General features: G+C 34.8%; 1 protein-coding gene across 2 annotated transcripts; it reads right to left on the minus strand.

The window, feature by feature from the left end:
* Nucleotides 1–213: 213 nt before the first annotated feature.
* Nucleotides 214–10,393, minus strand: LOC144840200 (uncharacterized). Of its 2 annotated transcripts, none has more exons than XM_078695928.1 (2): nt 10,322–10,393; nt 214–1,996 (listed from the first exon to the last, which is right to left on the minus strand). In XM_078695928.1, exon 2 carries the CDS (start codon nt 1,941–1,943, stop codon nt 1,167–1,169), a length of 777 nt encoding a protein of 258 aa, XP_078552054.1. In that variant the 5' UTR covers nt 1,944–1,996; nt 10,322–10,393; the 3' UTR covers nt 214–1,166. The 2 variants fall into 2 exon arrangements, with proteins under 2 accessions (XP_078552054.1, XP_078552053.1); XM_078695927.1 differs by lacking the exon at nt 10,322–10,393 and adding an exon at nt 9,154–9,319 and having other exon boundaries at nt 215–1,996.
* Nucleotides 10,394–12,793: the final 2,400 nt, after the last annotated feature.

A 12,793-nucleotide genomic window follows, 5' to 3' on the forward strand; every position in this document is an offset into this window, starting at 1 on the left:
TAGGGGTGTCATTTTGGAACCTCGATTAATCATATGATTCTTGATCTATATTCTATTTAATTGGTACGAAACAATTATATAACTTAGAAACAAACTACTTCTAAACAAAAACAAATCCGATTTATTATCCATATTTCAGCTTTGTATAATCTGCACTGTAAATATTAATGTACAGCAATACACTAATTTAGTATCTAACTCTTAAAACCTTCATCAAAGACTTAAGCTCTGTCTACACTATCAAAATAGTTTGACAAAAAAATGTCATGTGCCCAAATATGGTAGTGATATGCCCAAATATGGTAGTGATACGACATCATCATGTATATATATATATATGGGCATATCACATTTTGTTGTCACATAAAATTTGATAGTGTAGACAGAGCTTTATATACTATTTATACAACGTTAAACCTAAGCACGTAAAGCTAGCGAATAACAAATCCTTGGCATAACATAAAGATTCAGCTTTGGTACATGATATAATAATAATTGCAAGGCATTTCATCTCGTATCGAATATATTACGCACGCGTACGTAGTGAATATTGCGCATACAATTATTGATGATTATAAGAACAAATGTGCTTCTGTGTTGTCTTTGTGGTATCACCGAATACAAACGCACCCCGTACCTTTTGTTTTTTGTGTGCACACAGTTATAACATGTGCATATGTTTTGTTTTAGATTATTTAAAACTTAATTTAACAGCTTTCTTTTAAAAGCTTTCTGATTATGTATTCTATGTACATAATATATATAGATTATTTTATCTATCATTAAATTATTATAATAAACTTATTTAAAGAACATATTCAACAATACTGTGAAGGCAATTTCATAACATCAAGTAACTTTTCTTCCTGACGATGACGTTGTACTAAAATGAACTATTCTATATTCAATAAAATATTTTTAATTCATCATTAAATGTAATAAAATGTGATACTTCATTTCAAGAACGCTTTTAAATCAATTGCTTAATTCTGCGAATACGTAATCAGTTATAATAATTATATGTTAATTTTAAGAGAATAAGCAACATACGATTCAAGAGCTTTACTCAAGCGTGACGAACCATCGTGACGTGTCAGAATGTATTATTATATTGTTTCAAGCACGTGGTATGCCAACGACGTGATTGGTCGAAAGTTTTCTAATTCTCAGAATGGCGCCTCCTTACAATCGGCGCACACAATTGCTTCTTGTCGTCTTTGTGTCACATCATTTGTTTTCATAACTGACCTTTGAACTCCGAGAATAGCTGTATAGCAAAACTGCAGACGAATGCTTTGATTCTCCAACTTTTTATGAAGTTCACGAATCATCTTTTTCAGACGATCACGACGATGAAGATTTAATTGTTGTCTTAGTTTTTGTTTCTCCATTCGTCTGACATTATCCTCAATCTGCGCCTGTTCAATTTTGGCGCTCGTTTCTTCTTTCTCCTCTCGCAGACGTTTCACCTTTCCTTCTAAACTATTACGAATATCTCTCAATGTTCTAAGGCTTAAATTGGTATACACGGTAGAAGTACATTCCAGGTCTTCAGAAGCTGATCGATGCCTTGGGATTACACCTCTAGTAGCAAACATGCCTACGTTTGGGTTACATTCACCGCAACCAACGTCTGCCTTCATTTTACTGTCTGCAAACTCCGGTGAGCAGCTTTCGCGCGAACTGCATCCGCACGAGTTCAAACCGTCTGACATTGTTCGTTTTTCGCGCTCAGTTTCAAGGTATAATTTCAGCTTTTGTGAGGTCTTTGTGATGTTTTTATCTCCTTCGTTGTGTATATTCGAATGTGACATCTTAAGTAATTCTTGTTTGAGATGAGTGGCGTTGACAACACGCCTGTCAGTCATAGATCCATCGGGATTCAGTTTGTGTTCGGTTTCCTCTAGAACTGTTTTGGATTCTACACAATATTGAAGTCGCATGGTGATGGATGAAGATAAGACACGCAATTGCCGGCTGGGAGACTTACAACTATCTAAAATAGAATAAGAAAATATCATTAATGTAAAAGTAATTTCATTAATTTTTTCCTTTGTTTGATTACTTTATCTATAAACTGCACACTTATTACTAGTCTGGGTTTCAGGCGGAGTTTTGCCTTAATAATTAGTAAAAATATAAATATTTTTGCACATATGGCGTTTCATACGTGTACTACTTGTGCTTGAGAAACTATTTCCAGACAAAAATCGAAACGTCGACTCCTGGACTATAGAAGACAATAAATAAATAAATACAGATTTGGAGAAAGTCTAACTTATTAACCATTACAATCATTTTCATTTAAATATTTCAAAATCAGCGCGGTTGAAAGCAGTGCAGTGAAATAAAAACACTATTCAATGGCAAAACACAGCCTCATCTCGCATATTGTTTTGTAGCAAGAGATTATGGTTTAACCCATCAAACCTTAATGGTCTAAATCTAGCAAATCAATATTGAGGATTCCCGAATCACAACGTTATCATCAATTTGAGTTGAGTAACTAAATCACAAACGTTTTATCTAGTTATCATTAGCATTAATTAGAGCGCATGATGACTCAATTACAAACAGTAAATCACCGCAAATGGTTATAAGACGAACTCTAGTGAACTTCTCATCGATTACATGTAGATAGGTAACATAAATAAGAACCGATTATTATTGTTGACGCAATTGTCAGTTGTTGACGTATTTTGTTATATTTGTTGACGCATTATTCACAGCTAAATGTAAATAAATCGTGGTATAAATCGAGGTCAGCTGATTATAATCCGTAAAAGCTAAACAGCTAAATTACATTATTTATGGCATTTCAAACAATTGAATCCTTAATTATCAATTTTGCGTCCATCCCATTCAATTACTATAGGGTAGTATCAAACAGAATTTATGAATTGACTTTTAATTTGAAAATACTTTGCATGATAATTAAATGCTTTGTATTAAGTCATCCGCAGGCACACACGCGATGATGACGTAAAGATGACGCGGCATATAGCCTATATATCATGGATAATACGTAAATATTGTATCCATGTCTATACACACAAACATACACAGGTTTATTCCCGCCTTAAGCCGAATACCACTTTATTGGTCAATTCAGGTTTTATAATGGACAGTGTATCTAATCAGATGCACATACGGATGTGCATAATGTGATAGGCCGAACAAGCAAAGCAATTACATTCGTCATCTAACATAGTAATGGTTACTGTCTGATCACAGGCTTTGCTCTGGTGACAAATATTGTTTCGACTAAAGAGTGTGCTACTTGCACTTAAACTAAAGCTCTGTCCACACTGTCAAACTAGTTGTTGTGTCACATAAAGTTTGATAGTGTAAACAGGGCTTTAAACATCTAAAAGTACCTTAATTTGCAGTAAAATTAAACATACGTCAGTCGGGGTGACGTGACGTATACTGCTTCGGTGTCGATAGATTGATACAATTGGATATAATATGAAGCTAATACTGTTTATAGTTTAAGTTAACAGTGGTTGAATTGCTAAACAGCGGGACAGATTAGAAATATTAAGTTAGTATATAAAACATGTCCAATGCTACACAACATCGGAAACGATGACGAAACATGTTGAAGCAGCAGCAGAGAATTCATAATTAATAAGATTAGATTCTGTTGAAAACGGACAGTGGTGATAATGAAATACTCTTCAGATAAAATAGTGCATCTACTAATCAAGCAATGGCTGCAATTTGTCATAGAAGCACTTAAACAAATTAAGCTCCGTAATATGTCAGGTGGCATAGATACACAGGGATGAACGTTGACATTTCTCATGGCAAGATCGAAAAATGGCAACAAAAAGAACATATGCCGCTTGGTGAACACCCACGTCATTGTATATTGTAAGAAATTATATTTATGTTTGTGTATAAATGAAGGGAATAAATGTTTTGATTGATTGATTGATCGCAAATAATGTTTATTATAATAAAATAATAATAATATAATATAACAATTTATATAGCGCACATATCCACTAAAAGTGCTCAAGGCGCTATGTGTTACTAGTATTCTTTGTAATATGTCATATTTAATAATTATAATAATAATAGGTAGATTTATATAGAGCAAATAAACGATGTCTCTATGCGCTCGACAATAAAGAGAAAGAGTGGAAACCAAAAGGAAGAGAACAAACAGACAAAAACACCAAGCTACCACCCAAACCGGAGTATGGGGATACACCATCACCGCTAACTGGGGATCAGTGTGTAAGTACCCCAGTTAGCATCGGTTAAGTCTTGATCTTTTCATGGATCCTGTGCCTCCTAGCCTAGTCAGAAAACAACAACAGGCAAGATATTTCATTTCATAACTCATCATTAATGCAGAATAAATTACCATCCTTTCTCCTTCTTCTAACCCTCACCACACAACCCTCCCCTCTCCCCACCCCCCCCCCCCCCCTTTCACCCTCACACCCCACACCAACATTAGCAGAGTGATGATACAGTAACGCACCCAGGGTTTTTTCTTTACATCAATTGTAATATTAAATCAATAATCCCCAAGGCTCGTATATCATCTCTTATTGAACACGATAATTAGATTATCAACAATAATTTTGGTTACGGTTGCTGGAGATATGGATTATTATTCCCTGGATCAATTTGATAATCAAAATGCAAGTGCATGAGGTAGGCTACTCATCATGGAGACTCTAACTGGAAGGAGAAATGTCACTAAACTAATTCACTATGGCTATTGTGTTAGACGATCAGAAGGTCATGTTTAAAGTGAATTAAACGAACAGGAAAAACTATCGATTTGGTAGCCCCAGTCACAATGTCTTCAGCAATATTATGGCTTAACAAGAGAACAACACTAATGTTAATCTAACCTTCCTTGATACAGGGAACTCATGTTATACACATGTGATGATGTATTAAGGAGTTTGTCTATGATACTGTACACAAAGGCCTATTGTCACGTATATGTGGATACAGCATCATACAGATACACCATCATACAAATAGCATTTAGCCTTTTCTATTTTTTACGAATATATGAAATTACATGTTGCTTGACAAAGTGATGATCTCAGAATGAATAATGTAAAGAAAACATCACGCTATTCAAATAATAATAGTGACGTCAGCAGATGTCAAAATAGAGCGGATTCTGGACAGAATAATGGGTATAGACACGTAGTCGTTTAGGCCTATCAGTATCCACGTTAATGTGTATTAACTCAGTGATGCTGCGAGTTATTTTCGACCCGAGTCGTCTGCGTTGAAATCATCTCCTTCAAGTATCTCATTATCGCTGTTATAATGTGAATGGTTTTTTTTTATGACAAGAAGTCCGCCATGTTGTAAAATGTTTGGGCTGAGACTGTTGGGTGCATGTTCCATCATAATTAATCCAATTTAAACGTTTTAAAAAAATGTTTCAATTCTAGGTTCCTGTATCACATAGGCCTACAACCTTTTTGGGTGAGAAATCGATTTTTGTGGACGACGATTTGGGACAATAATTTAGGTAAAGCTCTGTTTACACTATCAAATGTGACAAAACAATGTAATGTGCCTATATATGGACATGATGATGTCATATCATTACCATATTTGGGCACATCACACTTTTTTTGTCAAACTAGTTTGATAGTATAGACAGAGCTTAAGTCCTGGGTCCCATGTCTTCGCAAATCGAAAGCTTCCAATATCACGAATGATGACGATTGTTGGTTGATGAACATAACTGAAACGAGGATGATGCGTTGTAACGATGAAAGGCGTTTAACGCGTTCACAAAATATAAGCATATCGTCCAATTACATGAATAATGAAGGAAACGATGTTATGCGGCATAAAAACGATAAAAATAAAGATCGTTATGATCAGCTAACGCGTATGGATCAGATATCTAACGCGTTATGATCAGCTAACGCGTTATGACCAGCTATCTAACGCGTTCACAAATGAATTCCTGACTTGAAGAATATTAAATAAAGCCTTTTCTAATTATTTCACCTAGCACGGTGCATCGAAATAATAGTGTCATTGCTATGGGGAATTCTGTGATCAGTGTTCCTGAATAAATGCCTTGCAACCTTTGAATAACTAATGATGAAAACAAACATTATTCATCTTGGTAATAACATATAGGCCTACTAACTGTGCGTGAAGACGAACCTAGATATAGTAAACTGCGTTTGGATTGTGCAATGCTGGTATGGGTCCGGAACATCGTAAAATTACAAACGATTTATTCATAAAACAGAGTAGATTAATTGAAACAATATAAAATTTCATTTTGCTGCAGACTGAAGCTACCGCAGCTGATTATTTTCGGCGCCATATTACACATAGTTACGTAAATCTAGTACTTTACAGGCTGTCTAGTCTGATATGCTTCTCTTTATTATACTTTATCGTTTGAAGGTTTTTAATCAAAGACGTTTTTATCGTTTGTAATTTCTGTCGAAGATATCGGAATAAGGAAGAAGATGATTTTAACTTTAGTGGGTTAATCAAATTGATGTGTATGGAAATGTTAATGAAAATAAGGTACTGCAGTAATGATGTGTTTTTAAAACATCATTGCAGTAACTGTAGTTAGGAAAAGAGTAGAGTATGTATTTTTGGTTTTGGTTACATTTTGAGCATGTCAGGACATAGCATACCTAAAAAGTAACGTGAGAAAGGACAAATACAAAATAGCCACCTCTTTGTTTTCATGACGTGACACTACAAAACTGTCGAGGCGTAAAGTCATTCTAAGAATGACTGTTAGACTCAATAGCCGCGTAGTCGTAAAAAACTAAAGATCGCTGGTATGTTTTTTTACCCGAGTGTGTCATCTTAATAAATATATGGCATGAGTATTACGTTTGTGTCGAGTAACAATACTGTATATTAAAGCTTGGTTCCCACTAGGACGCAACGCAAGGACGTAAGTCGCAACGCAAGCGAATTGACCATTCAAAAGCGATGGATTATTCGAAATGTCGGTTGTGATTGGTCAATTCGCTTGCGTTGCGGCTTAATTTCGTGCGTTGCGTCCTAGTGAGAACTAAGCTCTAGAGAGGAACTGCGCGTGCAAGTAGTGAGTATTTATTCCGGATCAACCCAATATATACAGCGTTTTAATAAACCGTAAATAATTAATCCAGTTATTCCCAACGTTAATCATTCGTATAAATAAGCAAGTCCGTCGTGAGGCTTCAAATGGCAATAATCACGGTAGTTATATTGACTTAACGATACATGAATACTTAACGTTTGGCATGATGATTAAAATATACATTTCATTAAAAAGGGGAAATTGAATCTCTAAATTTAGTTGCTAAAAATAATATAAAAGCGTCCGTAATTGATTGATTATTGAGTAGATTTTTAAACTTTACATTGCTAAAATGTACGCGCGGATAATAAGTTGTTTTTGCTTGAGTCTATTTATGAACTAGGAAGCGATAACATATTATATGTATTAAGTTTAATCTTCCTCTCTGAAAAAGAGGCACAGAGGTTGATGTTATGCTTTAGGTAGATTCATCATCACCTACGTAGTAGGTTACGTTCACATACAGATGTATGTATGTGTGTATCTATCGGCTCGTCATTTTTCCGGGGGTAAGTTTCATGGGTACTTCACGTCGTAATCTATAATTCGTCGCAATTCGCGTATGGTACCTACGCGTACATTTCTACGTACGCGTAGCCTACGTCAACACGTCAGATAGTATTTTAAAACATTTATTTTATTCATGTGTAATGACAACTGTATATTAAGATGTAAAATGCAACTATATTCGACTAAGTGCATTTTTTAGCGTTTTATGTGAATATTTATTTATAAATTAACGTAAATAATATCATTATCTTTGTAATAAGTCGTAAACTCGAGTTGTAAGCTCATTTTAATCAGCGAAGCCTTTGGCGATTATTTGCGTGAAATAAAAACATGAATAATTTGGCAGGCTGTTTCAGGATCTTAGTAATTCCATGGCAATGATTAAATAGCAGATTCTGCAAGCTTCGAATTTAAGATCACAATAATTGTTTACGTTTTTTCCCAAGAAAAGTAGAAGTTAGTTAAACACGGGCTTTAAAATCGAAGCTGGAATCGTTGAAATCCAAAACTATTTTTACAAAAATCTACACCATAATAACGTATTTTTGAGTATACAATTATATGCTGGTCCTCGCGTGTAAATGATCGTGCGCGCAAGTGCACAGTCAACTAGGGATAGCACACGCGTGGTACACGCGAGCAATCGATCTGTTTATCAGCAATAAAGCAAGGTGACTCATTGGATAATGTTATTCGGGTTTAACTTGTTATATCGAATCTCATCTCATGAAACCAGATAGTGAGTTCACTTATAACATTATGCTGTATGCATACTATCATGGTTAAGGTTATGTCAAAGTGATAAATGACTTTAATGTTATAGAATTTACTACAATTACTGCAGTAATTATTATGAATACATGAATTACTATTGATGATTATGTACGCGTACCAAGCTATATTTGTTTTGATAGGCCACATGTAAAGTATACATAATATGTGAAATGTATGACATAATACAACATACTATTTCCTACAGTTACTGCAGTAATTATAACTTTATATTTATCATATATACAACGGGCCAGCACATAAAAGATTTTTACCCTGGGTTCCACATACATTGACTATAGTGCAATCGCATTAATCAAAATGGTCCGAAACATTATACATGAATTACTAATGATGTTTATGTAGGCCTACCAAGTTACTTATTTGTTTTGATAGGCCACATGTAAAGTAAACATATTATGTGATAATACAACATACTATTCATTTTAAGTACCCCGGGCCTATACATAAATAATTTAACTGCAACAAATATTCATTAAAATATAGGAATCTGCAATAGGCCTACATGCAAAACATATCTCAAAATTGTAAAACTTTGACAATAAAGTAGACTTGTATCTTGTATATTGCTAGCATAATGATAATGCTCTTCAGACTATGAATATACATAACCTATGACTAAACTACGCCTGGCAATTAAAATATAATATAATGATTATGTTAATTACAGAGCCTGACATTTCACACAAGAATATCAATTGTATACAGTAGTACAATATTAATAATAATAATAATAAAAATAAACAACGTACCTGCTAAACATGCACACAATTACATGGAAATGCTAGGGGCAGACGAATAGGCCCTACCTATTGTAAGGAGAAGGGGGTATAAACGCCACCGTATCGTCGCCGTGTAAACAGTCAGACGCGTTCGAGTATCATCGGGTAATATCTTTGAAGGGCGCTGAGTAGGCTATAAAGATGCAGCGTGACTATAGAACCGGATCGATATGAACACTACTACAACGTCGTCGTAGTCAAAGGCGCTCTATCATCATAATTTTCTATGCGATGATTGGAATGTTCCACTGTAATAAATAGGTGTTTTGCTTTTTGTTTTGATGCATAATTTATTGTACTTAGCCCACTCAGACATTTAAACATCAGTGTAAATTCACTAACCAGTATACATTTTACGACGAGACATAATTTAAACGCGTGCGTAGCTATAGCATACGTAGTGACACCAAAATAGCCCTAACGGAATTGTGTATCTGATTGATTTTTCAATAATATTATAAACGTTATAGATTTTCACATTGAAAATATAATGTCATCAACAATAGACCTATGCCTACATTACCATTGTATAGAGTTAGTAGGCTCAGGCTCTCTAAAACGACTTAAATGTAGTATAATGTAAAGACATGTAAGAAAATACAATACAATTTACGTAGATTAGATACTAGATCAAGACTTAAATACTGTACGCACATACGTACACGACACACTTCGTATAAAAGAAGTAACTTCTACCCAATCATCAAACGCCGTCGCGCCTCCTGGTGGTACGTGGCAACAACTACAAGCAGTAGGCCTTCCATCGATCATCAACAATTTTAAGTTGCTTAATTTTTCTTTTCTTTTTTTAAAATAAGACTATGTATGAATCTAAAAAACTACGTAGTGTAAACTTAAAGTTTAATTATACGTCATCCAATCTTAGGTCTTTTACCCAGACCAAGAAGACACTGTGGATTGGGGTGAAGGGGTGGGGGAAAGTAGGTGCATCTATCGTGATATTTACAGCAGCTAATTTGCATAATGGTTCTAGAAGTTCAAGCATGCCCTCTATATATTGCCGGGCTTTCAACTTTATTTCTCATTGTTGGAAAGAAATTGTAAAAACGATAAGCAAAATATTTCACTAACGAATTGTTTAATGAGAATAAAAATATAAAATTATTATGCAACTTACATCAAATGCTATGAAGAGTTCACAGGTCACGTGTTGCGGATGTGGAGATGGTCCATCAAATGAATATTTCGTAAAGGTGTCTACACTATCAAACTTTATGTGACAAAAACATGTGATGTGGCCATATATGGACATGAAGACGTCATATCACTACCATATTTGAGCATATCGCTACCATATTTGTGCACATCACACTTTTTTTTGTCAAACTAGTTTGATAGTGTAGACAGAGCTTTAGAGACTGCATCAGAAAGGACATAATATGAAATGATACTATAATAGCTGTCAGCTGTGATATTCTGATAAAACTATCATTTCAGTAGTTTTCTCAAAAATAACTGTAGCTACTAGCAAAGAACTTATAACACAAGAATCTCCTGTTCGTCCGAAGCGCGTAACAATTTCGAAAGGCATTGTGGGATAGAATAGAGCTATGGGTGGCGCCATTGTGAGCCATGGAGTAGGGCGCCCGCATCAAATTAGAAAGTCAAAATCATAGAGGGGATCTGCTAATACTCTAGGGGGGGTCGAGTAATTGACTGAGGAGTAGGGCGCCCGCATCAAATTAGAAAGTCAAAACCATAGAGGGGATCTGCTAATACTCTATGGGGGTAGAGTAATTGACTTCCTAGTTTGGAGGGGGCGCTTCTCCATGCTGTGAAATGGCGTCGCCCAGTTTGACCTTTTAACCCTGTACTTCCGATACTGTGTTTTGAATGCAAATTGAAGAACAGGAGATTCTTGTGTTATAAGTTCTTTGCTACTAGTTGTAGGCAATGGGCAATTACAAAAACTGTGAAATGCAGGTAATGTATAAGATGCCAACTGCCATAATTTCAAATTATACACAAAGGTCCAGCGACGATGATGTAAAATGTTAATAAGTTAAAACTTAATAATAAAGTAATGCATACGCATGGTACAGTAAGTTTTTCCACAAGATTTAGTTTTGTCAGCGAAATCACAAAGAAACACAGTTGACATGGGTTTACAGAAAAAAGCTGTAAAGTTGTGTCTGATATTACTACTATACCATTGCAAACTATACCGAACTTTGAACTTTTGTCTATTTGAGGATCACATGAAAACAAAAAGCATCCAAAGACTGTTATTAGATTCAAAAACCTCTCAGCAAATTAGCAAGAATGTGCAAAACATGTTAAACTTCCGCGAACTCGTATTCTGCAATTTTCTGAATTTTACTAACTGGTCAAGCAAACTTTTGCCATTTTTGTCTATTTAGAGGATCACGTGACTGCAAAGCGCCAAGAGACTGTCACTTGATTCGCTGAATTCACAAAACGTCACCAAACTAGTTCGTCAATAACGTGTACAACCAAACTTCTGCAAACTAGTTTTCAGCAGTTTGCTGACGTTCACCATCTGGTCTAGCAAACTTTTGTCTATTTGGGAGCATCCCGTGACTGAAAAGCAACCAGAGACTGTTATTTGATTCGCTGAATTCACAAAACGTCACCAAACTAGTTTGTCAAGAATGTTCACAACCAAACTTCTGCAAACTAGTTTTCTGCAGTTTGCCGACGTTTACCAACTGGTCTACACTTGGGAACTGCAAATGTGCTTGCCAAAGGCTCGGAATTTGCTCCAGCTTGCAAACAAAAGTTTTATGTAGACTAGCTTTAGGTTGAGAAGACAGTACAGTAGTGCAACGGCTTCTTCCACCAAAACAATCGCTAAAGATTGGTTCCCAACAACAAGTACGTAACGCAACGTAAGTGATTTGAATAATCACAAGCGATGAAATATTTAAACTGTCGCTTATCATTGGTCAACTCGCTTGTTGCGTTGCGTCTACGTTCTTGCGTTGCGTCTCTAGTGGAAACCAATCTTTAAGATCTATCTCTTTTTATTGGTAAAACCACACGTCTTAGATTAAAGGCGAATTAAAAAAAATAAAAAAGAATTGAAAGACAATAAGGAATATACTTTGTTATGTATATTTGTTTCCGTTATCTACAATATATAACACGGCATTACGATTTCTGAAATATACCTCAACTACAGTCTAATATTAATCAACATTATAGTCACGGCAAATTCACTTCTGTACATATAACACAGTCAACAACATAAATAACAAATATGAAAAGATAGTCTATTATCTAGACTTTCGAAAGATCTTTAAGATCGTAAACACGTTTTTGACGATATAATTATATAACTTCATACAATATATGAATAATATAATATTTGAAAGCTACAATGCAATGAAGGATATTCAAACATAATTATAAAGGATTATGTACATTTTGGATTCTGTAAAAAAAATCTATTAAATCATTACCGTAAATCATCTTTGTCAACATATTCTTCAAAATAAACCTAATGTTATATAGATACTTCCAACAGTATGCCTTTATTAAAAACACAAATCTTTGAAAAATATCGTAAATATTTAAAACCAAGCAAACACATCTCAAAATATAAATTAAATAAACATAAAATGGCTTG

The sequence above is a fragment of the Antedon bifida genome, chromosome 4, assembly GCF_963402885.1.
Source record: "Antedon bifida chromosome 4, ecAntBifi1.1, whole genome shotgun sequence".
NCBI classification, from domain to species: domain Eukaryota; kingdom Metazoa; phylum Echinodermata; class Crinoidea; order Comatulida; family Antedonidae; genus Antedon; species Antedon bifida.